A 23,277-nucleotide genomic window follows, 5' to 3' on the forward strand; every position below is an offset into this window, starting at 1 on the left:
AAGTTTACAGCCCCTAGTATTATACTAACCAGCTTCTGTCTTCTGCTCTTCCTGGCGTCGCTCCGGTCCCACTCCGCCATCTTGTGACTGCCACCTCTGACTGACTGGAAGACCGGGGTAATGGTCTCAAGCTCTGTGTAAGTCTATGAACCTTGTTCTGGCTCTCATGGACTTATATTGAGAAGTGACCTCCAGCAAACTCTGGAAACACTAGTGATCGGGAAGGACACAATTTGTAGAAGACGACCAGAGTGCCGCCAATAACAGAAGAAGGCAGGGTCAGGTCTTTATCTTACTAGGAGTAGGATACTTGCATTCGTGAAACCACTCAGGTAGTGAAATAATAAAAACACCAAACGCTAGAGTGGTGCTTTAACAATACAATATATATGTTCATAAATGTGTTTCAATACATACATCTAAAGGCTTCATGAAACAAGATACATTTATCATTTATTCAGTATGTAGGTCAGTGGCGGCTAAACAGTTGATTGTGATCTCAAGCAGATGTCGATGTCAGGCTGTTCTGTTGCAGGTTTAAACATAAAAATGGAAAACCACCTTCATAGCAATTTATGATTCACTTTTGCCCGTCACTAGTTTTCTAGCTACATTTTCATTAGCAAGTTTTATATGGACCTGTGAAGATTGATTGGTGCTACTAGCTCATGTAGGGCTTATCTCCACTCTTAACACAGAGCACAGGTGGAGAACTGCCTGGTCACATATGAAGAAGGCATAATGGTGTAGCAAGGGCAATAAGTAACTGTGGCTGCCATAACTGTTATGGTGCCAACATTTCCAATAAAGGGACACACAAAAATAATTTCATTACCAAGGCTGTATGTGACTCTGCTGGGTCTTCTGTTACACACCATCTCCCAATAACTAGCAATCAGAAACTGAAGCTAGGGATTCCGCAAAACTGAACAGCTCAGTAACTTAACACATATTTTAACTTATTTTTTTACTAACTTGCAATCTTATTTATTTTACTTGTCTATGTAGCGCCATTTAATTTCACAGCTCTTTACAGACCTTATTACTGATTGACATCTTTCAACGTATACTGTCCATAGACAGCGCCAATCAGTTGGTGGGGTTACACAGAGGACTGGATGACAGCAGGTTTGCTAGTACTCTTGATAAAATCACTATCTTATTATTAGTAGATTATCACTAAACTACAGCAAGCAGCCCTGTAAGTGATTCACCGCTGGAATTAGGATCTCTGTCTCACCATATTTTGTTCTTCGATTAGGTGTCATAAACCTGGTGACAGATTCTCTTTAAAGTAACACTTCCAGGGCATTGTTGTCATCTGTCTTTTTCACTGTTTTAATACTAAACTGTATACATTGAGGAGATGCACACTGTAATTTTACCTTTACTTGATTTATGTCTGGATGTTAGACGTTTAATTATATATTTGTTGCAGATTACTTTTATCATCTGGACCAGAAATCCATGACCGGAATAGTTGTGGGAGTGTGCATCGCACTGACTTGTATCCTAATCTGTGTGCTCATATTGATATGCCGCAGCAAAGCCAGGTTTGTATGAGGAGTATGGCTAAAGAGTTGGGGTGGAATCTTATGGTTTGTCTCATTTCATTGTTGTTGGTAAGATTATGTATTAAGGTAAGCTCACTCAGGGCTTTTTTGCTGCGTTTTTTTATGCTAATTTTCAGCTACTTTTTACAGTACCAGCAAAGCCTATGAGATTTCAGAAATCTTATGCACACATTGGGTTTTTGTGTGATCCATATTTTGTGCTTTGCAGCGTTTTTTTAACATAAGGCATGTCACTTCTTTCAGCGTTTTTCCAGTGTTTTCCACCCATTAACTTGAATGGATGGTGAAAAAAACGATGCAGATACGCAAAGATGACTTTTATTGCAGCGTATTTGCTGCAGAAAAGTCAATGACAGCCGGATGTGACAGCGCAGCAAACAACGCTTCTGATCGGCGGGAAAATTATCCCCACCAATCAGAGAGTCGCGCTTCCCACGCTGTCAGAAGACAGCGGGAGCGCTCAGCTGTGACCGGAGGTGTAAACGTCACCTCCAATCACTGGTGTCTGGTGGACTACTGCTCCCATCATCTGACATTTACAGCCGCTAATTACAGTGACGGCAGGAGTGGCGGATGGGAGTATTCATCTGCCGCTCCTGCGCTATAAATAAATAATTAAAAGAAAAAAAACTGCATGGTGTCCCCTCTAATTTTGATAACCAGCCAGACAAAACTCACAGCTGGGGGCTGTCCGCTTCAGCAAGGCTAGTTATCAAGAATAGAGGGGTCCTCACGCTTTTTAAAAAAAATTATTTAATTAAATAATTTAAATAAATGGCGTGGGGTCCCCCCCATTTTTGAGAATACCAGCCTTGCTAAAGCTCACAGCTGGGGGCTGGTACTCTCAGGCTGGTAAGAGGCCATTGATATAGGCCCCCCAACCTAAAAATAGCAGCTCACAGCTGCCCTGGAAAGGCGCATCTATTAGATGCGCCAATTCTGGCGCTTTGCCCAGCTCTTCCCACTTGCCCTGTAGCAGTGACAAGCAGGGTGATGAGGGGTTAATTATGCTATTATAAGGTGACATTAAGCCAGCTAAAGGTACCTTCACACTGAGCAACTTTTGAACGAGAACGATAGCGATCCGTGACGTTGCAGCGTCCTGGATAGCGATCTCTTTGTGTTTGACACGCAGCAGCGATCAGGATCCTGCTGTGACATCGCTGGTCGGAGCTAGAAGTCCAGAACTTTATTTTATTTGAGTATGGAGTGTTTTTTTTTTTTTTTACTTTTACAATGGTAACCAGGGTAAACATCGGGTTACTAAGCGCAGGGCCGCGCTTAGTAACCCGATAGTTACCCTGGTTACCATTGTAAAAGTATTAAAAAAAAAAAACACTACATACTCACATTCCGGTGTCTGTCAGGTCCCCTGCCGTCAGCTTCCCACACTGACTGTGAGTGCTGGCCGTGAAGCACAGTAACCCGATGTTTACCCTGGTTACCCGGGGACTTCGGCACCGTTGGTCGCTGGAGAGCTGTCTGTGTGACAGCTCTCCAGCGACCACACAACGACTTACCAACTATCACGGCCAGGTCGTATCGCTGGTCGTGATCGTTGGAAAGTTGCTCTGTGTGAAGGTACCTTTAGTAATGGAGAGGTGTCAATTCGACTCCTATCCATTACTAATCCTATAGTAGTTAAAGGGTTAAATAAACACACACATGCAGAAAAAAGTCTTTTAATGAAATAAAACACCACACAGTTTTGACCATCTTTTTATTGTTCTGCCATGGATGGATGCAAAGCAATCGATCTTCTGTAATAAAAATAAAATAATAAACCAACAATATATTCCCTGATCCATCGTAGTCCAATATAACGAGTGTCCCACGCAGAATCTGGGGGAGATTAAGCTTACAGCCGGGAGCGCTACTAATGCGACCGCTCCCGTCTGTAAGCTACTGGGGAATGAATGAGCGGGCGCAGGCTCAGTAACTAGCGGTGACGTCACCGAGCCTGCTCTCCCTCACAGCCTGACCTGAGGTAACCTCTGCACTGTGGAAAAATACCAGGGAAGAGGCTACCGCAGGTAAATTATCTATCTATTCTATCAATTCTATTCTAGCAATCTATCCATTCTATCTACAGGAAGTTATTTTTTTTCTGTGTACACTCAACTTTATTGGCATGCACAAAGAGAGAAAAAATACGGCAAAAAACGCACCTAAACCTGCGTTTTTGGCGCAGCTTCTTTCCTGCCAAGATGATCAGGTAGTGCTGCAGAAAAAAAACACAGCAAAAACGCCCTGTGTGAAATTACCCTTACTTTGTAAACCCGATAAAGAAGCACAACTTCTGGCCTGTGTGAACACCCTTGTAAGACAGGGTAGAAATCTATGGCCACCCTCTGTAGGTCTTTAGAACAAGGGTAACAACCTGTGGAATTAATTGTTTTCTATGTAATATAATTGCAATAATAAATTGTCAGATGCAGAGTCTTCATTCTTTTATACAAATTAAAAGGCTCTTGCAGGTTTTTAAGAAACTAGGTCTATACTTGCACTAACCATGACTTACCTGTTAAACCCCCTCTGCTTTAGTGCTATAACTCTGATGGTCCCATAGTCATTATGTGCTATTAATCATTCATGTGATCACTGTAGCCAATCGCTGACCTTGGAACGTGAGTACTGAGGCCAGTGTTTAGCTGCAGCGGTCACTTGAATAATGGGATAGGATGTCATTACTGCAGAACCTGTAGGGACTACAGGAGCAATGACAATGGAAAAGTTAGGGATTCAGTGGGTGAGTACTACTGAATTCTTTCATTACATTCCCAACTACTGGCCAGATTTCTTCCTGGAATCCCCTATAATTTGAACGTCTACAGGGTCCCCAACTCAAATATAAAATGTATTGTGAGCAGGGTTACAGAGAAGATCAGTGGGTGAGCCAGTGGATAGATCAAAGGCAACATCTATGGTGGCTGTAGTGATGGGTATTTGTGGTTGTCACGTAGCATGTGTTACCTGTGCTGAAGATCAATATAATTCAGAAGTATCTGAAACCAGTATGAAAGAGGTTGTCAACTACTTTTTCATTGATGTCCTATCCTTAGGATAGGTCATCAAAGTCTGATCGGTTGGGGTCCAACACCTGGCACCCCCGCTGATCAGCTGCTATCGGTGGCGACGGCTGGAACTACTTACTTGCAGAGCTGGCTGTCTTCTGATTGTGGCCACCACAGGGTACTTCACATCTGCCTCCTATTCATTTGAGTAGGCGGAGGATTTGCAGTACCCTACCTCGGCCACTATCAAAAGACAGCCAGCTCTACAAGTATTTCTGTCCGCCAACACCGATATTCCGCCAACGCCGATATCAGCTGATCAGTGGGGCTGCCGGGTGTCCGAACCCAACCGATCAGACTTTGATAACCAATCCTAAGGATAGGCCATTAATGTAAAAGTAGTCGACAACCTCTTTAAGGGACTTCATATAATGTAAAAGAGAAATTCTTTTTAAGTATGACTTATAGGTCACATTGATTACCACTGTTATAACTAATGGGTGATGGGTGAATTTAGACTTCATAGGTGGAATACAGCAGTATTTTTTTTTCTCCAAATCAATCATAAAAAAATCTGATCTGTCCATAGTAAGAGAGATTGTATCTATCTGACCTGCAGGAAAGCTTCCATTGCAAAGATTGCTCAGCAAGGAAATGATGGAACACCTAATTCGACTACCTTAATTGCTCATGAGACTCAAGAGAGCAAAGCCATGCATCAAATTGAAGAAAATGCAGATCCCTTAATCCCTACTGTTCAAGTAAATCACTACATAGATACAAAGGTTTGTTTTCAGATGTACAATCAGATTTTCTTAATAAAATTGAGTGGTAAATTTTCGATATAGCACAGTACTAAAAGCTGTGAGGGCCTCTCAGTAAAATATTAGGTAACTGCATAATAATTCTCCAATATTCAGTTATTCTCTGAAAGAAAAGAAGTCAAGAATTACAGCAAAGTGGCAGTGGAGAAGTGAGCTTGCATCCTTCCTTACCTTTACTTTTTCCTCAGTATAACTTTAAATAAATGTCATAATTTATTAAAAATAAATAATAAAAATTGAAAAAAAATTGTTAGTCTGTTTGCTAGCATATGATCTAGATCTAGATTTAAATTTAAAGGGGTTGTTTGTTTTTAGGCTACAAGTCTGCAGTCACTTTTTTCGTGGTTGTCAAGTTATGAATCCTCACAGTGCACGCACTGTGAGGTTCCTTTGGTGCTGGGAACAGAAGGCGCATGACACGTGCGGCCTCCCATAATGCAAGTGTATTGAGGAAGGTTGGTCCATGGAGCCAGGAGTATGCAATGTAACAATGAACCTTTTCCCTATTGCATCCAACTTACAGGGGTTGTCCCACAAACAAAGTACATTTTAATTCTTAGAATAAAATACACACATCACAAATGGGGTATACTAGAGTAATATGTCATGTAAGAGCAGCGAAAGCATATGGCCAAAGGCCTAATTTAATATGTAATAACAAAGGATGAAAAACCCTGAATAATCAGATGCTAAAGTCTAAAAACAAAAGTTCCCCCCAAACACAGTAAGATACCTCCATAGTGAATTCCTCCATAGTACCATTCACACACACGGTATGATAACAATACTGTACCCCCCTCCTGAACCCACCGGAAAAGTATGGTGACTCCATCACAGTATGATGCCCCAACTGTAGTCCCCACACAGCCCTCTGCACAGTATAGTGGGCCCCACACAGCCCTCCACATAGTATAATGGACCCCTCAAAGTCCTCCATACACTATAATTGGACCTGCATTGTTTTCCATACAGTGTAATGGCCCCCCACCTAACACTCTATACAGTATTATGGCCCCACACAGTCCTAAATGCAGTATAATGGGTTCCACATTGCCTTCTATATAGTATAATGGCCCTACATTGCCTTCCATACAGCATAATGAGCCCCACATTGCCTTTCATACTGTATAATGTGCCCACATTGCCTTTCATACTGTATAATGTGCCCACCTAGTTTTACATACAGTATAATGGCCCCACCTAGTTATCCATACAGTATAATGGACCCTACATTGCCTTCCATACAATATAATGTCTCCACATAGTCCATCATACAATATAAGGGACCCACATTGCCTTTCATACAATATAATTGCCCGCACATAGTCCTCCATACAGCGTAATGGGCACCACATGAAAAAAATGATTAACCTCTCCTCTGTCTTCCACTGCTCCAGTCTCTGCATTGAGCGCTCTGAAGCTTTTCGCTGCTCAGCACAGCTGGCGCAAAATAATGATGTCAATACGGCTTTTGCACTGCAATGTCAGACACAGAGGGAGAATGATGGCGGAGAAAGCGTCAGCTGACTTCTCCCTCTTTCATCATTGCCTTTAACTATATCGGCATCTATGATGCCAATACAGTTGAAAGTGTGATGCAAGGCACCCGCCCAGAGTTGCGGGCCAATTATACTCGCCCTGCTGTCCAGAGATTGACATGTGTGGTTTAAATCATGAACAATGCGATTAGGTTTCTGTAGGATGAAAATCATGAATTAAACGGTTGAAAAGTGATAGTTACAGTGGGGCAAAAAAGTATTTAGTCAGTCAGCAATAGTGCAAGTTCCACCACTTAAAAAGATGAGAGGCGTCTGAAATTTACATCATAGGTAGACCTCAACTATGGGAGACAAACTGAGAAAAAAAAATCCAGAAAATCACATTGTCTGTGTTTTTAACAATTTATTTGCATATTATGGTGGAAAATAAGTATTTGGTCAGAAACAAACAATCAAGATTTCTGGCTCTCACAGACCTGTAACTTCTTCTTTAAGAGTCTCCTCTTTCCTCCACTCATTACCTGTAGTAATGGCACCTGTTTAAACTTGTTATCAGTATAAAAAGACACCTGTGCACACCCTCAAACAGTCTGACTCCAAACTCCACTATGGTGAAGACCAAAGAGCTGTCAAAGGACGCCAGAAACAAAATTGTAGCCCTGCACCAGGCTGGGAAGACTGAATCTGCAATAGCCAACCAGCTTGGAGTGAAGAAATCAACAGTGGGAGCAATAATTAGAAAATGGAAGACATACAAGACCACTGATAATCTCCTTTGATCTGGGGCTCCACGCAAAATCCCACCCCGTGGGGTCAGAATGATCACAAGAACGGTGAGCAAAAATCCCAGAACCACGTGGGGGGACCTAGTGAATGAACTGCAGAGAGCTGGGACCAATGTAACAAGGCCTACCATAAGTAACACACTATGCCACCATGGACTCAGATCCTGCAGTGCCAGACGTGTCCCACTGCTTAAGCCAGTACATGTCCGGGCCCGTCTGAAGTTTGCTAGAGAGCATTTGGATGATCCAGAGGAGTTTTGGGAGAATGTCCTATGGTCTGATGAAACCAAACTGGAACTGTTTGGTAGAAACACAACTTGTCGTGTTTGGAGGAAAAAGAATACTGAGTTGCATCCATCAAACACCATACCTACTGTAAAGCATGGTGGTGGAAACATCATGCTTTGGGGCTGTTTCTCTGCAAAGGGGCTAGGACGACTGATCCGGGTACATGAAAGAATGAATGGGGCCATGTATCGTGAGATTTTGAGTGCAAACCTCCTTCCATCAGCAAGGGCATTGAAGATGAAACGTGGCTGGGTCTTTCAACATGACAATGATCCAAAGCACACCGCCAGGGCAACGAAGGAGTGGCTTCGTAAGAAGCATTTCAAGGTCCTGGAGTGGCCTAGCCAGTCTCCAAATCTCAACCCTATAGAAAACCTTTGGAGGGAGTTGAAAGTCTGTGTTGCCAAGCGAAAAGCCAAAAACATCACTGCTCTAGAGGAGATCTGCATGGAGGAATGGGCCAACATACCAACAACAGTGTGTGGCAACCTTGTGAAGACTTACAGAAAACGTTTGACCTCTGTCATTGCCAACAAAGGATATATTACAAAGTATTGAGATGAAATTTTGTTTCTGACCAAATACTTATTTTCCACCATAATATGCAAATAAATTGTTAAAAAAATAGACAATGTGATTTTCTGGATTTTTTTTTCTCAGTTTGTCTCCCATAGTTGAGGTCTACCTATGATATAAATTACAGACGCCTCTCATCTTTTTAAGTGGTGGAACTTGCACTATTGCTGACTGACTAAATACTTTTTTGCCCCACTGTACATGGTAACATCGATCATCGTGCATTGTGTTTTAAGTGAACAATCTCCATTTTACATTACACACTTTTCGAAAGATGAACGAGAATTTTTTAACTCGCCTAAACTATTTGATTCACAATGAACAAGCATTTATTTATATTTTTTAAACATCGACCAGTTGTTCAACATTACCCACTTATCATAAATAATGGGTCATTAACATTTGTCTCAACGATTATTGGCTAGTATAAATGCGACTTAACAGTTGGCGACCACTGGTCATTAGTATGGATCCCATTTGCAGACTGCATCTTGTAATTTATCTGCTTTAGAGAATATTTAAAAGTATGTTAAAATGCATTTTTTTATTGCAGGGTGGTTCAGATTTAATCATTAATGGATATGGACCAATTGTCAAGCAAAGCACAAAGAAAAAATGGTTCTTTTTCAAGGGCAAGGCTAAAGACCATGCAGGACAAGTAAGCGTTTATGGTGACAATGTTTAAAGAGGTGGCCTGTTACATTGTATGAAGCCTTTATCGAATTACACCTTTTAAGGAAGTATTTGTGTAACTACCTGCTGCCGCCATAGGTGTCTGTGAGTGGCACTATCACTGGTCACTCAGTCCACATCACGTGACCTTGGCAGAGGGCATCGCTGACATCCGCTGATAACATGTCAACTTAAGAATTTCTTGGATTTACCCAGGCGTGACCCAGTGGCTCGCATTCCCCCCCACCCCCCCCAATTGACTGGGTTGTGAGTGACGTTTCACACTCCGTTAAAAGGTGTAAATTGATGGGCGCATTAAGGTACCGTCACACTCGGCAACTTTCCAACGATCACGACCAGCGATACGACCTGGCCGTGATCGTTGGAAAGTCCTTGTGTGGTCGCTGGAGAGCTGTCACACAGACAGCTCTCCAGCGACCAACGATGCCAAAGTCCCCGGGTAACCAGGGTAAACATCGGGTTACTAAGCACAGGGCCGCGCTTAGTAACCCGATGTTTACCCTGGTTACCGTTGTAAATGTAAAAAAAAAAAAAAAACACATCCTAACATTCCGGTGCCTGTCACGTCCCCGGCGTCCGCTTCCCTGCACTCCTCCTGCATCCTGTGTAAGCGCCGGCCGTAAAGCAGAGCGGTGACGTCACCGCTGTGCTCTGCTTTACGTCCGGCCGGCGCTGACACAGGATGCAGGGGGAGTGCAGGGAAACGGACGCCGGGGGACGTGACAGGCACCAGAATGTGAGTATGTGTTTTGTTGTTTTTTACATTTACAATGGTAACCAGGGTAAACATCGGGTTACTAAGCGAGGCCCTGCGCTTAGTAACCCGATATTTACCCTGGTTACCAGTGAACACATCGCTGGATCGGCGTCACACGCCGATTCAGCGATGTCAGCGGGTGATCCAGCGACGAAATAAAGTTCTGGCCTTCTGGCTCCGACCAACGATATCACAGCAGGATCCTGATCGCTGCTGCGTGTCAAACACAACGATATCGCTATCCAGGACACTGCAACGTCACGGATCGCTATCGTTATCGTTGTAATGTTGTTCATTGTGAAGGTACCTTTATAGAACGTAGTGGATCGCCTCTTTAATACATGTGTGTATTTATATATAAAATAGTGCATTATACTAAATTATATCTATATATATATATTTATGCAGTACAAAAGAAAAATTAAGACCTCTGTATATTGTCCTGGCACAACGGTCCTGAGGGGAGAAGACGGGTCTCCTACATCACCTGGTCATCCTGGCACATTCCAGATGCGACATAGCATAATAGCAGACACAGAACATTCTGGGAACAGTGAGGAGAGCCATGAAACCAGTGATTCTGGACGGTATTCCCATGAGTCTACTGATGAAATTCAACTCTGCTCGGTTATCAGTACCTCACCGCACACACCCCACTCATTCAGTGTTGAAGAATGTGTAAAGGACTCTGCCTTAAGCAAACACTGAAAGCCTCCCAGTGTCCATTCTTGAGGAGCTCATTTCCTCAATACCTCAAATTATCCATATTTCCTAAACATTTCAAGAAAAGAAAAATTCCTCAAGCCAGATATTCCAGCCATTGGTGCCTGTTCGAAGGACAATGACAGAGCAAACAAAAAAAAGTTTGTGAAATCTGGTGTCAGATCAAATCTATCATTTTCCTGCAGAATGTTTCGCAGAGTAAATCTATTGACATTGAAGGTTGCTTTGCTGGATGGTGAATGGCTCTTAAACTCTCCAGGTTTTGTGCCATTTGTCTTTGTTGTAAAGGGACGTCAAGCAGTCTCTTTGATTTATGTCTACCTCAGCTGGTCACATCATGGACTTCATTTCGCTGCTTTACCCACATTTGTGTTTGTTTGTCTCCCCTTAACCTTCATCCAAGGTACTTCCTAAATGTATGTATGTTTGTGGGTTTTTTTTTATTATTACTGCTTTTTATGTATGATGAATGTGTTACTTAAGGAGTTGTAAAGGCAACACCCGTTACATGGCATTTTGTAAAGCTCTGTTAATGTATTACAAATGGATAATGCTATGAACCATCTCTACCTTAATGAATTGATGACTACCTCTATATGTGTCTTTAAGGAGACCAACCTTTCTCATGAACAGTCACTACCTTGTAACAACTGTGCCTTCAAGTATCTCAGTTACACAGAACGGCCTTACTGCAAGGAATTCAGGACATCACTCAGGACGATGACGAGATGCCTTAAATCCTAGAAATATATTGGAAACTATTAAATCCCACTCATCTTGCTGTTTACAGATGCTGAGTAATGAGGCAGTGGTCTACCTATACTCTTCTGTACTGAGTGTACCCATGCTACCCAGGCCATTGGTCACATCTGCTACCTGTGTAACACTACACTGGCACTGGACATCCACCAGTGATCCCTACAATGATGGGGGAAATTACATGTAGACACTAGTCAATGTATTTATATATTTTTTTGCTATTTAAAAGATGTAAAATACATGTTTCTACTGAGTCTCAGGTTGACAGAGGGGGATCAGTTTTCTTTTTTTTACAACAGCCCTTTCACTTCTTTTCAGTGGATGGTGTAAAAACCAGCAATTAGACTGTTCATTGCTGATTCAGTGTTAGGCAGAGGTTTTAGAAAATGACATGGCTATTACTGAATGTTGCCTTTACAATTCCTGTTTTATACTACCTCTTTTTTACATTTATGTGCATTTCCTGGACTCAGGGAATAGTGTTTTTTTGTGTCTATCCCATAAATATATGGGGCAAATGTTACAGGGTATCATGCTCATATTTGATTTTGAAAGGAGATGAAGTAGGTCATTTACTTAGCTACATTACAAAAGATTACCTGTCACGCTTGACGCTTTGATAAGATAACATGGCGAAAAATGAGACCCAAAGCCTTCTGTAGGCATTCAGTATGTGCAGGACATTGCTTCTATCAGCCATCTAGGGGACGATTCCTTCATGTCTGGTTGTGTCTTCTTCCATGGAGGAGAAAGGGAGCAGTTGCCAGACACTTTGGACAAGTCCTGAAGAAGTTATATTGTTCATCCTGCATTCTTAATGTCTATAAGGCGCTTAACACCTGATAGTTAAGATGAAAGATGTGGAAGCAGAAGATTTTTTTTTTTACAGCTATCCAAAATTCTTACTTCAGGAAGCTGGGATCTGAGAAGTCCTTACACTGCACATGTGCTTTAATGGGAGTCTAGCATCAGAAAATGTCCTGATTAAATCTGTTTGTTGTGTTGCACGTATGAAAAAAAAATGGTAATCTTTAGTTAAAAAAAAAAAAAAAATTGGTAATTCTGCAATTTTAACCCTGGTCACTTGGGCTTTTATAGACTCCTACTTTCCTGTTCTTTCAGGAGGCTCCTTATCACAGGCAAGATTACAATGACCGCTAACCACTTTATACTTAGCTGATAACACAGGTTCCACCACTCATGGTAGTGATTTCGCCTCCCTTCACAATGACACTTTGCACAGGATCATTGGACACTTCAATACAAAAGGGAGGAGACCAGGTACGGACTGGGGCTGAAATTCAGCCCTGGCATTTCAAAACACCCAGGCCCATGTTGTCCCCGTCCTCATGAATAATAATAATAATCTTTATTTATATAGCGCCAACATATTCCGCAGCGCTTTACAGTTTAACAGCTTCAAACAACAGTCATAAATAACAATGTTAACAATACAATAATTAAAGCAACACAAGACGACCCTGCTCGTGAGAACTTACAATTTACAATAGAGCTTACAATCGCCTGCTGGGGTAAGTGACGGAGTGAGCGACTTTGTGCTCCATCACAACTCTGAGGGTATGTGCACACGTTGCGGTTTTTACTGCGGATCCGCAGCGTTTTTGACGCTGCGGATCCGCAGCAGTTTTCCATGTGGTGTACAGTACCATGTTAACCTATGGAGAACAAAAACCGCTGTGCACATGCTGCAGAAAAAACCGTGCGGAAAAGCTGCGGTTTATTTTCCGCAGCATGTCAATTCTTTGTGCGGAATCCGCATCGGTTTAACACCTGCTCCATATTTAAAAACCGCAGGTGTAAAACCGCAGTAGAATCCGCACAAAAACCGCGGAAAATCGGCAGAAAATCCACAATAAATCCGCAGGAAAAACGCAGTGATTTTGCCCTGCGGATTTATCAAAATCAGTGCGGAAAAATCTTCACACCAGGACGCAGCGTGGGCACATACCCTGAACAGTACGGGTGTCTTGAGAACACCGATTCTGTTAACGTAGCAGACAAGGCAGCCCATGACCAGATAGGCCCTTCTGACATTTGCCAGATGGCCAGTCCAACCCTGGAGGAGACCATTTTGGTTATGTACATGTGTTATTTCCTGAATCAATAGGAAATTAAAGTCTAAAAAGCCCCAAAGATCTGTGTGAAACTGGCAAGATTTTTTTTTTACATTTTTTAATACAGATTGCAAAATGTTTAAAATTACACTAACACACAAACCTGATTTAAACAATAGGTCGATGATGCTTGTACACATGAAATATCTGCCCACTGAACGGGGCTTTAGGCTAATCACTCCTTCCTGCCACCCCAAACACATGAACACTCGGTTTATCTAGCAGGAGAATAAGAAGATTGGGAGTTTGAAACCAATCTGTCCGATCATTCTCTTTCCTGACTCTTTGTGATTGGGCCTGAACTGCTCCCTTCAAAATAAGTGGGTTCAAACTGCTTTCCGGTAATGGAAGCCTATATTATCCGTATGGATAGCTAAAGAACAAGGTGCTCCGAGGTGTCAGTTTTCAGGCATAAACCAGCTCTCCAGTGTAAAGACCCTGCAGAATGGCCCCCAATATCTCAGCTTCCGCAGCTCCTGAGAGTATGAATTATTGGTGAGTACTTACTATCATGATTGGACATTTCAGATTTTTGGTTAAGTAATATTTTGTAAGTTCATTAGGAACTTTAGTACCTATTGAATTGAACTTTGCTTTATCACAAATAAGTTCCCATAATCTCTTTACTGCGTATGTGACTGGTAAATTTTATATACAGTCTTCAAAAACTGTACTTTTTTCGCTTTTTATTTGCTTTTTTATGCCAAAGATTGTTCTTTATATATGTTAAGTAGTGATGAGCGAATGTGCTCGGATAAAGCATTATCCGAGCCCGCCTAAGACACACGGTCAGCAACCGAGCAAGCTTGGATAACACCTTATCCAAGGACTTCGCTCATCACTAACCTTAAGGGATGAATTTTTTTTTCCCGAAAGAAAAAAAAAATCTACTATTTTGCTGTTGGCATAGCTGCCAAATAGTAGTAGTGACTGTATTGGGAAGAAATGCATTTTAAACTACCTTAGACTTTAATTAGTCAAGTCCAAAAACTTCCAAGTTACAAGTTTAGCATTTAGCTATTAGCTCTTTATTATAACAGTATTAAATGACCTATTTTTGAACAAATTGCTTTATATACTAAGGGAAAAAGTGTAACCAAAGATGTATTTTTGGGTCGTGTCTTGCTATTTTAGTGTACAGAAAGCAGCTCTTGTTATAAAAACTGAGTAGTGTTAGATGCTTCGTGTACAGCTGTTCATATGTTGTGATCATCCGTGAATGTTAACCAGATGATATGCAGGGGTAGAGAAAAAACCATAAACTTTTACTTTGTTAATCGTTGAGACAGGTTTGCTATTGGGAAGTGTGTGCAAAATGTTGTGATCTGGCATGTGAGGTGCCATGTCTGTGTGTAGTGTCTAGCAAACATAAGTTATAAGTGCCCACCTATCTTATGAAAATGGAGGGATGAACTCACAGCAGGAGGAAAATGTCCCGAGGGAATTGGAAATATATATTTAATGTGCTCTGGCTGCATCGTTACCAATGGCTGGTTATGGTCGTACATCAGTGTCATCTACTTACATCTTCAAGGACCATTGGTCCCTTGAGTCCTATATCTGCCAGATAGCAAGTAATGTTTCATGATTTTTTCCCAATATATCACCAAACAAGTATTATGGCAAGTGTTGCCCCAAACATCTGACCTCGTAAAACTCTTTTGAAGACTTTGAGAATGTTTCATATTACAATCCTCTGCAGGCTTGCCGCGGGAATAGTGGTTTATAGCATATGAAGGCTACTATTTCTACCTGCTATTAAGAACCCAAATTATCGATCCTTGTAGCAAACTATATGATTTGTTTTTTTTAAAGCTTAGAATAGTTTTATATCAGTGTTTCCTAAGTCGTAGAAATCTACAGGTCATCTATGTATCATGTACATGTAGCTTTGAAAAGCTGCTCTTAAGTGTGTGTTGCACTTGTTTTTTTCCTGAGTTTTTGAAGTAGAAACTCTCCAGTTTCCAAATCAAAATTCGTGTTTCTTTAAAGGTGTTTTCTGGGACTTTTTTTTTATGGGCTTAAGAACTTAGATAGTTGCCTAATATTAGCCTTTTGTGCCCAGCGCTGATCTGCTGGCGATTCTGTAGCTTCCAGTCCCGTCGACAGACAGGCTGCTTTGTTCCACTCTGCTCTGTTGATGGGGCGTTACTGCCATGTCATGCCGATTGACAGCCAGATCCCCGCCACCTAATTGCAGGGAGCTGGGTGTTAATCAGTATGATGTCAGCAGTTACACCCCCTCGAAAGAGTAACCTGAAAGAGTAAAAGCTGCTCTGTAGACGTGAGGTCAAGTGAAGCGGCAGAACGGCCGATAGGAGCAATTGGTGATTGCTCTGAGGCGACTCCAGGCAGAACACCTGCTTGTCAGTTCTTATCCCCCTGAGAAAACACTAAAAACAACAAAGGGTTTTCTGGGATTATTTTAAAGCGTTTCTGCTCCAAAAACTTGTGAAGAAAACTGTGTGAACATAACCTAAAGGTGAAATGGGGCAGCAGAGTTCAAAACCTCACATCATTTCAGTTTTGCTCTGCACCAATTGTGTTGCTGTTTTTTGGTTTTATTTTATTTTTTTTTCTAAACCAGAGAAAAAATTCCCTAATCACACTCCATAATATGATATTGTGGTTCTCTGCTGCACCATACCACTCATTCTGATTAGGTGATAAATGGCTGCTTTATGTTGTGCTAATTATTCCCGTGAACATTTCCTTCCTTGATTAACAATTTATACCAAAGATATTTATGGTCATCTCCTGCATATTCATCAGATGATGAGACTTTATACATATATTGCTCATGTTGGCCAAATGTATTGTTTATATACTAAAGAACCATTTCTAGGTAAAATTGACTTATTAGTCTTATCACAGTGTTTGTGTTCCACCAATATGTCAATTCGTGTAACTAAACCTTCAAGAGATGAATTGACGCCATGTTGTATATACCGTACAGGCAGTAGCTTTACAGTTCTGTTGGATTTTTATTGTTTGGGGCCCATAGGTTTAGCAATTATAACTAGAGTTCCCTTCAGTCCAATACTACTGTGATAGAGGTATCATGTTTTGTTGTCTCTCATCTTTTGAAGGACAGTGACATCTCTGTATTACAACTATTTACTGTTTAGTTTTTTATTCATTTTATATGTGAAGATTCCATGTTTGGTGTATATATGTGTATATATGTATTGTACACTATTAGTTCCAATGTTTATTTAGCTTTCACTACCTGTTTTTGTCTCTAGCAAGTCTTTTCCCTGTCTATTACTATAACTGATATGCACCTGACCATAGGGCCTGCAAATGAGATCATTTGTGCATGATTATGGTAATACCCTATACTGCAGCAATCTATTAGAAACCAACCATCTATGACACAGGGTGCGGCCCTGTAATAGTTTAGAATCCTCAGGTTTCAGGTGCGTTTTATAAATTAGTAGGGCATCACATGAATAGAACAATTTCTTAAAGGGAACTTGTTTACAAGTTTTTGCTACTTAATCAGCAGGAGATTGTCACTAGAAGGCTAGATGTGAGCTCTCTGTAACTCCGCCCCACCTCTGATTGGCAGCTTTTTGCCTATGCACAGTGCATACGGAAAGCTGCCAAATAGTGATGTGGGTGGGGTTATACAGAGCTCAGCATTCAGAGAACTGGTAGATCTGCAGCAGTTAAATCTGTGATTTTATCAAAACTTCATAAGAAACCCAGTAAGTGACATTGCTGGAATCGGGGTCTTTGACCGTAAATCATACGGCTCTCAGATGGGGGTAGCAAAAACATAGTGACATATTCTTTTAGGAAATTCTTATTGAAATTCTTCCCCCTTAGCACAGTGACAATGAAAATACAACAGCCCCATAAAGTAAAATAATTGGGAATAAATCTGTTTGGAATGAGCGCCTATAATGCTAAGCCTCCAATATACTTGATTCTCACATTTTCCACATCAATCATTGCCAGAGCTATGGAGGGAAGGCAGAGAGGAGTTTAGTTTCTCTGCAGCCATTATACATACATCCCGGTTTAACATCAGGTATGGTGGGAACTGTGAGCACTTTAAAACCAAAGCGTCTCACCCCTTCAAAACCTCCTGTCTGCACTAGGTTTCAGGCAAGAATTACAACATATTTGAGCACATATATATTATTATGCAGATATACGGTATTGTATTCAGTGTTCCTCAAAAATGACAAAAAAAACTGTATTTGGTCAAAGTGCATATGTAGATTAGGGCAAATCATTATCTCCTATCATTTGGCTCTGGCAGTAATGGAAACCTACAAGTTCATGTGTGTCTCTCTCATAAATGTGTAATGAACTTTCCATGAACTAGCTGTGAATCCTCTGGATAAAGCCGGACTATTATTTGTGTATATTCTGGCATCGTCACCCAGCCCGTGTCCTTGGGTTTTGGTTTGTATGTAAAAGGTGTTATGTCTACATATCTACATAAAGATTTGTTTGTGAATTCAGCTCATAATGTCCCTGAAAAACAGCATTTTTCTGGAACATAGTTTTACATTGTTAGAGCATCTTCAGAACTAGAGATGAGGGCTCGTTCATGCAAGTGTGTCATACAGACCAAGAATGCGCTCACGTAACGATGTTCACACGTTGCGACCACAGTATTTTGTTTTTTGCCGCAATCACTGTAGAACCGGGATATATTTTCATCAATTGCTAGTGACCGAATCCTTAGTGTCCTATATAATTAAGCTGGATACGATGTAAATTATTTTATGAAATGCTGGCACCTGTGAAACATTTCCTACTATTAATTGTGATTATGTGTTCACATGAAATCAAGTCTCAAGGGTTATTAAAAATACAGGCTTTATGCCATTAGGAAAACTATTACCACTTTAAGGCCAGGATTACACTTGCGACTTCACTGCGAGAAACTCGCTCGAGTCTCTCGCATCAAGTCCCGACACTGCCGCCGGCACTCAAGACCGGAGTGTGCGGCTGCATGTATTTCTATTCAGCCGCTCGCTCCGATTCCGAGTGGCGGCGGCAGTGCCAGGACTTGATGTGAGAGACTCGCGTGAGTTTCTCGCATTGAACTTGCAAGTGTGACCCCGACCTCAGTAAGCTTTCTCCCCTTTGGTTTCTAATTCATCACACTAGCAAGTGGGTAATTTCACCATCGATGGATGGATACGGTTCCTTCATGAATAGCTAGAAGTGACAATTCTGGAAATATTTACTAACATTATTGTGGGTGTTCAATGAAAGGGTTCTTTGGTATTAAAACTAAAGATTTCTTTTTAAGTCCATTACACAAGGTCATACTCATTTTGCACCTTTGCATGTCTTTACATTACCATTCCTTTAGACACACTAAGATGTACAACTATCATTTCATATAAGTTGGGACTGTGTAAAATAAAAGGAAAACAAGAATGTAATGATTTTAGAGTGTGTTAGTCATATTTTATTCACACCAGACCATAGGACATATATCAGAAGATGAAAGTTACTTGTTTCCATTTCACTTGAAAAAAAAATAATTTATTAACTAATGGCAGCAACTAATTTCAAAAAAGTTTGGTCAGGGCCATTTCTGCCATTGTGTTGCATCCCTATTATAATGCAGTGCTGCCTGAAGGCATGTATCTCACAAGCATGCAATATTGACCGGCCGCTTTTGTCTCTTGTGCACATGGATTTCTCCAGAATCTTTGAATCTTGTGATGAAATTATGTACTTTAGGGGGTGCAATATTCTCAGTCTTTGCAATTTCATGTTGATGAACATTTTTCTGAAATTGTTCCACAATTTTTAGACACCGTTGTTCACAGATTGGTGGACCTCGACCACCTTTGCTTCTGGGAGACTCTGCCTCTCGAACATGCTCTTTTTATGCAAATTAAAGTGATTAAGTTAAAAATTGATCCCCAGCTGTTTTCCTTAGTACCTCCTTTTCAGCCTTTTGTTTGCCTTGTCCCAATGTTTTTGAGATGCCATTAGTTTTTAATGGAGTTATTTTTTTTCCAATTAAATAGAAACATGTCTAACTTTCATCTAGTGATCTGAGTTCTATGTTCTGTTGTGAATAAAATATGGCTATGTGAGATTTCTAAATCATTGCACTCTTGTTTTTTTCCATTTAACATATTGTGCCAACATTTTTGGAATTGGGATTGTGCATCATTATTATCAAAAGTATTTTAGGTCACCTTCATTTAAGAGTACTTCTAACCATTTCCAACAAGTGTGCTAGCCATTAATATGGAAATAGTGTGGCATTATATATGTACAATATATAAAGAAACTTCAGATATTTTAGTATATCTACCTTTGGAATGTATTATGTTGTTTGTTTTTTGCCTTTACACTCAAATATTTTTGTTTTTTACTTGTTGGTTTTCACCGTTTCTTTCTTTATGTAAAGGTGATCCTGGTAGTTTATGGTTGGTAACAGAGCTAATTAAGTATGAACTCTTCTCAGGGGATCCGTTCTGACACTCAACCTCATTCTACCCGATGTTCTCCTTGAATAGTGAATGTAACTCATATTTCCTGCTTTACTGTAATTCTTTTGTTATTGTTACTTTTTTTTACATTGTTTTTTTTATATAAATAGATAATGGTTTTAGCTGTTTTATTCTGACTTGTAATTATTCATTTCATTGAAGAAATGAATTGCTCCATGAGTCTTGCCAAAAAGTATAACTATTGAAATGCCAAATGTTTATGCTGTGATAAGTAAAAAATATCAGTGAGTTGCACAGTTCTAATAAAGTTTTTTAATTAAACTTGGATAAGTTATGGTGTTAATTATTTTATTAATGTGTCCCGACTTAAACAATGTACAGCTGTGGTGTTCACAATCCTCTTGCAATAGGACAAGCTGGATGGCAAAACAAGTGCTAGTGATATCTCAAAAGTAATAGGAATGAAAAAATAACTTTTAACCATGCCAAAGGGGTTGAAAAGAAGTGTTGAGTAAGGAAAAGGACTCAATTCTAGCTTTACTAGCAGAGGGACACAGTGAGCGTCATGTTGCCTCCATCCTTAAAATGTCTAAGACTGCAGTCCATTACAACAAGGTCAAGCAGCAGACAATGAAGACAACAAAGCTACAGACCGTAAGAGGGCAAAAACGACTCTCCACTGACCAGGATGACCGTCATCTTATTCGAATGTCACTCAGCAATCGCAGAATGACATCAAGTGACCTACAAAAGGAATGGCAAATGGCAGCTGGGGTGAAGTGCACGGCAAGAACCGTTCGTAACAGGCTCCTAGAGGCAGGACTCAAGTCATTTAAATCTAGAAAAAAGCCTTTCATCAATGAGAAGCTAAGGAGAGCCAGGCTGGAGTTTGCCAAAGACCATAAGGTTTGGACCATAGAGGACTGGAGTAAGGTAATCTTCTCTGATGAGTCTAATTTTCAGCTTTGCCCAACACCTGTCATCTAATGGTTAGAGACCTGGAGAGGCGTACAAGCCACAGTGTCTTGCACCGAATGTGAAATTTGGTGGAGGATCGGTAATGATCTGGAGATGCTTCAGCAAGGCTGGAGTTGGGCAGGTTAATCTTTGCGAAGGACGTATGAATCAAGTCGCATACAAGGTTATCCTGGAAAAACAGTTGATTCCTTCTGCTCAGGCAATGTTCCCCAACTCTCTCCAGCAGGACAATGCGCCATGCCGCACAGCTAGGTCAATCAAGGTGTGGATGAAGGACCACCTCATCAAATCCCTGTCATGACCAGCCCAATCTCCAGACCTGAACCCCATTGAAAACCTCTGGAATGTAATCAAGAGGAAGATGGATATTCACAAGCCATCAAAGAACTGCTTACATTTTTGTACCAGGAGTGGCATAAGGTCACCCAAAAGCAGTGTGAAAGACTGGTGGAAAGCATGCCAAGACGCATGAAAGCTGTGGTTAAAAATCATGGTTATTCCACAAAATATTGATTTCTGAACTCTTCCTGAGTTAAAACATTAGTATTGTTGTTTCTAAATGATTCTGAACTTTTTTTTTTTTTTTTTAGGTCTGCAAGCAATGCATTTTTTTGTTATTTTGACCATTTCTCATTTTCAGAAAATAAATACAAAATTTATTGCTTGGAACTTCGGAGACATGTTGTCAGAAGTTTATATAATAAAAGAACAATTTACATTTTACTCAATTATACCTATAAAGAGAAAAATCAGACAAACTGAAAATATTACAGTGGTCTCTTAATTTTTGCCAGAGCTGTATAATTACAGTATACCACTGTTGCTAACCAAAAACATACAATGCAAAGACCAATATTATCAAAATTACTACTATAAAAGACCAAAACAATAAAACTACTCCATGTCCACCACCATCACCACAACACAGCGAATACATAATATAATATGTCCATTACCTTTAAGTAACAAAACACTATACAGAGACCATTGACACCACAATATACCTTCTACTACATAATGACTGAAACAAATTTAGCTGTTACTAAATAAAAGAGAGAAAAAAAAACTACTAAAAACAGCAATTTTACCACCTTACAGTAATCGTGTAGTGGTAGATGCCAGTCTCAGCCTTTTTCCATTTGGATGGCCAGCACCCCCTGATGATCCCCCGGTGGGGGGGAAACACATTGGGCACTGTTAGGGATCTTATTCCCATATGAAGCTTCACTGGTGGCTCAGGTCGGACGGTGATCTCCGCGCTGATGGTGGTGCAATGTAGCTCAGATGAGTACAGTTATATGAAAAAGTTTGGGCACCCCTATTAATCTTAAGCTTAATGCTTTATAAAAATTGTTTTTTTGCAACAGCTATTTCAGTTTCATATCTCTAATAACTGTTACACAGTAATGTTTCTGCCTTGAAATGAGGTTTATTGTACTAACAGAAAATGTGCAATCTGCATTCAAACAAAATTTGACAGGTGCATTAGTATGGGCATCCCACCAGAAAAGTGACATTAATATTTAGTAGATCCTCCTTTTGCAAAAATAACAGCCTCTAGTCGCTTCCTGTAGCTTTTAATGAGTTCCTGGATGCTGGATGAAGGTATTTTTGACCATTCCTTTTTACAAAACAATTCCAGGTCAGTTAAGTTTGATGGTCGCCGAGCATGGACAGCACTCTTCAAATGATCCCACAGATATTCAATGATATTCAGGTCTGGGGACTGGGATGGCCATTCCAGAACAGTGTAATTGTTCCTCTGCATGAATGCCTGAGTAGATTTGGAGCGGTGTTTTGGATCATTGTCTTGCTGAAAGATCCATCCCCTGCGTAACTTCAACTTTGTCACTGATTCATGAACATTATTGTCAAGAATCTGCTGGTACTGAGAGGAATCCATGCGTCCCTCAACTTTAACAAGATTCCCGGTGCCGGCATTGGCCACACAACCCCAAAGCATGATGGAACCTCCACCAAATTTTACTGTGGGTAGCAAGTGTTTTTCTTGGAATGCTGTTTTTTTTGGCCGCCATGCATAACGCCTTTCTGTATGTCCAAACAACTCAATCTTGGTTTCATCAGTCCACAGGACCTTCTTCCAAAAAGAAATTGGCTTCTCCAAATGTGCTTTTGCATACCTCAGCCGACTCTGTGGTGTGCTTGCAGAAACGGCTTCTTTCGCATCACTCTCCCATACAGCTTCTCCTTGTGCAAAGTGCGTTGTATAGT

General features: G+C 40.7%; 1 protein-coding gene across 1 annotated transcript in view; it reads left to right on the plus strand.

Moving 5' to 3' along the window:
- PRTG (protogenin) overlaps nt 1–12,529 on the plus strand; it is a 217,007-nt gene extending 204,478 nt beyond the window's left edge. Inside the window, exons 17-20 of the mRNA XM_069765951.1 lie at nt 1,439–1,553; nt 5,208–5,373; nt 9,114–9,218; nt 10,419–12,529. Of these exons, the coding sequence (XP_069622052.1) occupies nt 1,439–1,553; nt 5,208–5,373; nt 9,114–9,218; nt 10,419–10,718 (686 nt within the window). The 3' untranslated portion in view covers nt 10,719–12,529. The remainder of the gene's footprint in view (nt 1–1,438; nt 1,554–5,207; nt 5,374–9,113; nt 9,219–10,418) is intronic.
- Nucleotides 12,530–23,277: the final 10,748 nt, after the last annotated feature.

The sequence above is a fragment of the Ranitomeya imitator genome, chromosome 4 (assembly GCF_032444005.1).
Source record: "Ranitomeya imitator isolate aRanImi1 chromosome 4, aRanImi1.pri, whole genome shotgun sequence".
Taxonomy (NCBI): Eukaryota; Metazoa; Chordata; class Amphibia; order Anura; family Dendrobatidae; genus Ranitomeya; species Ranitomeya imitator.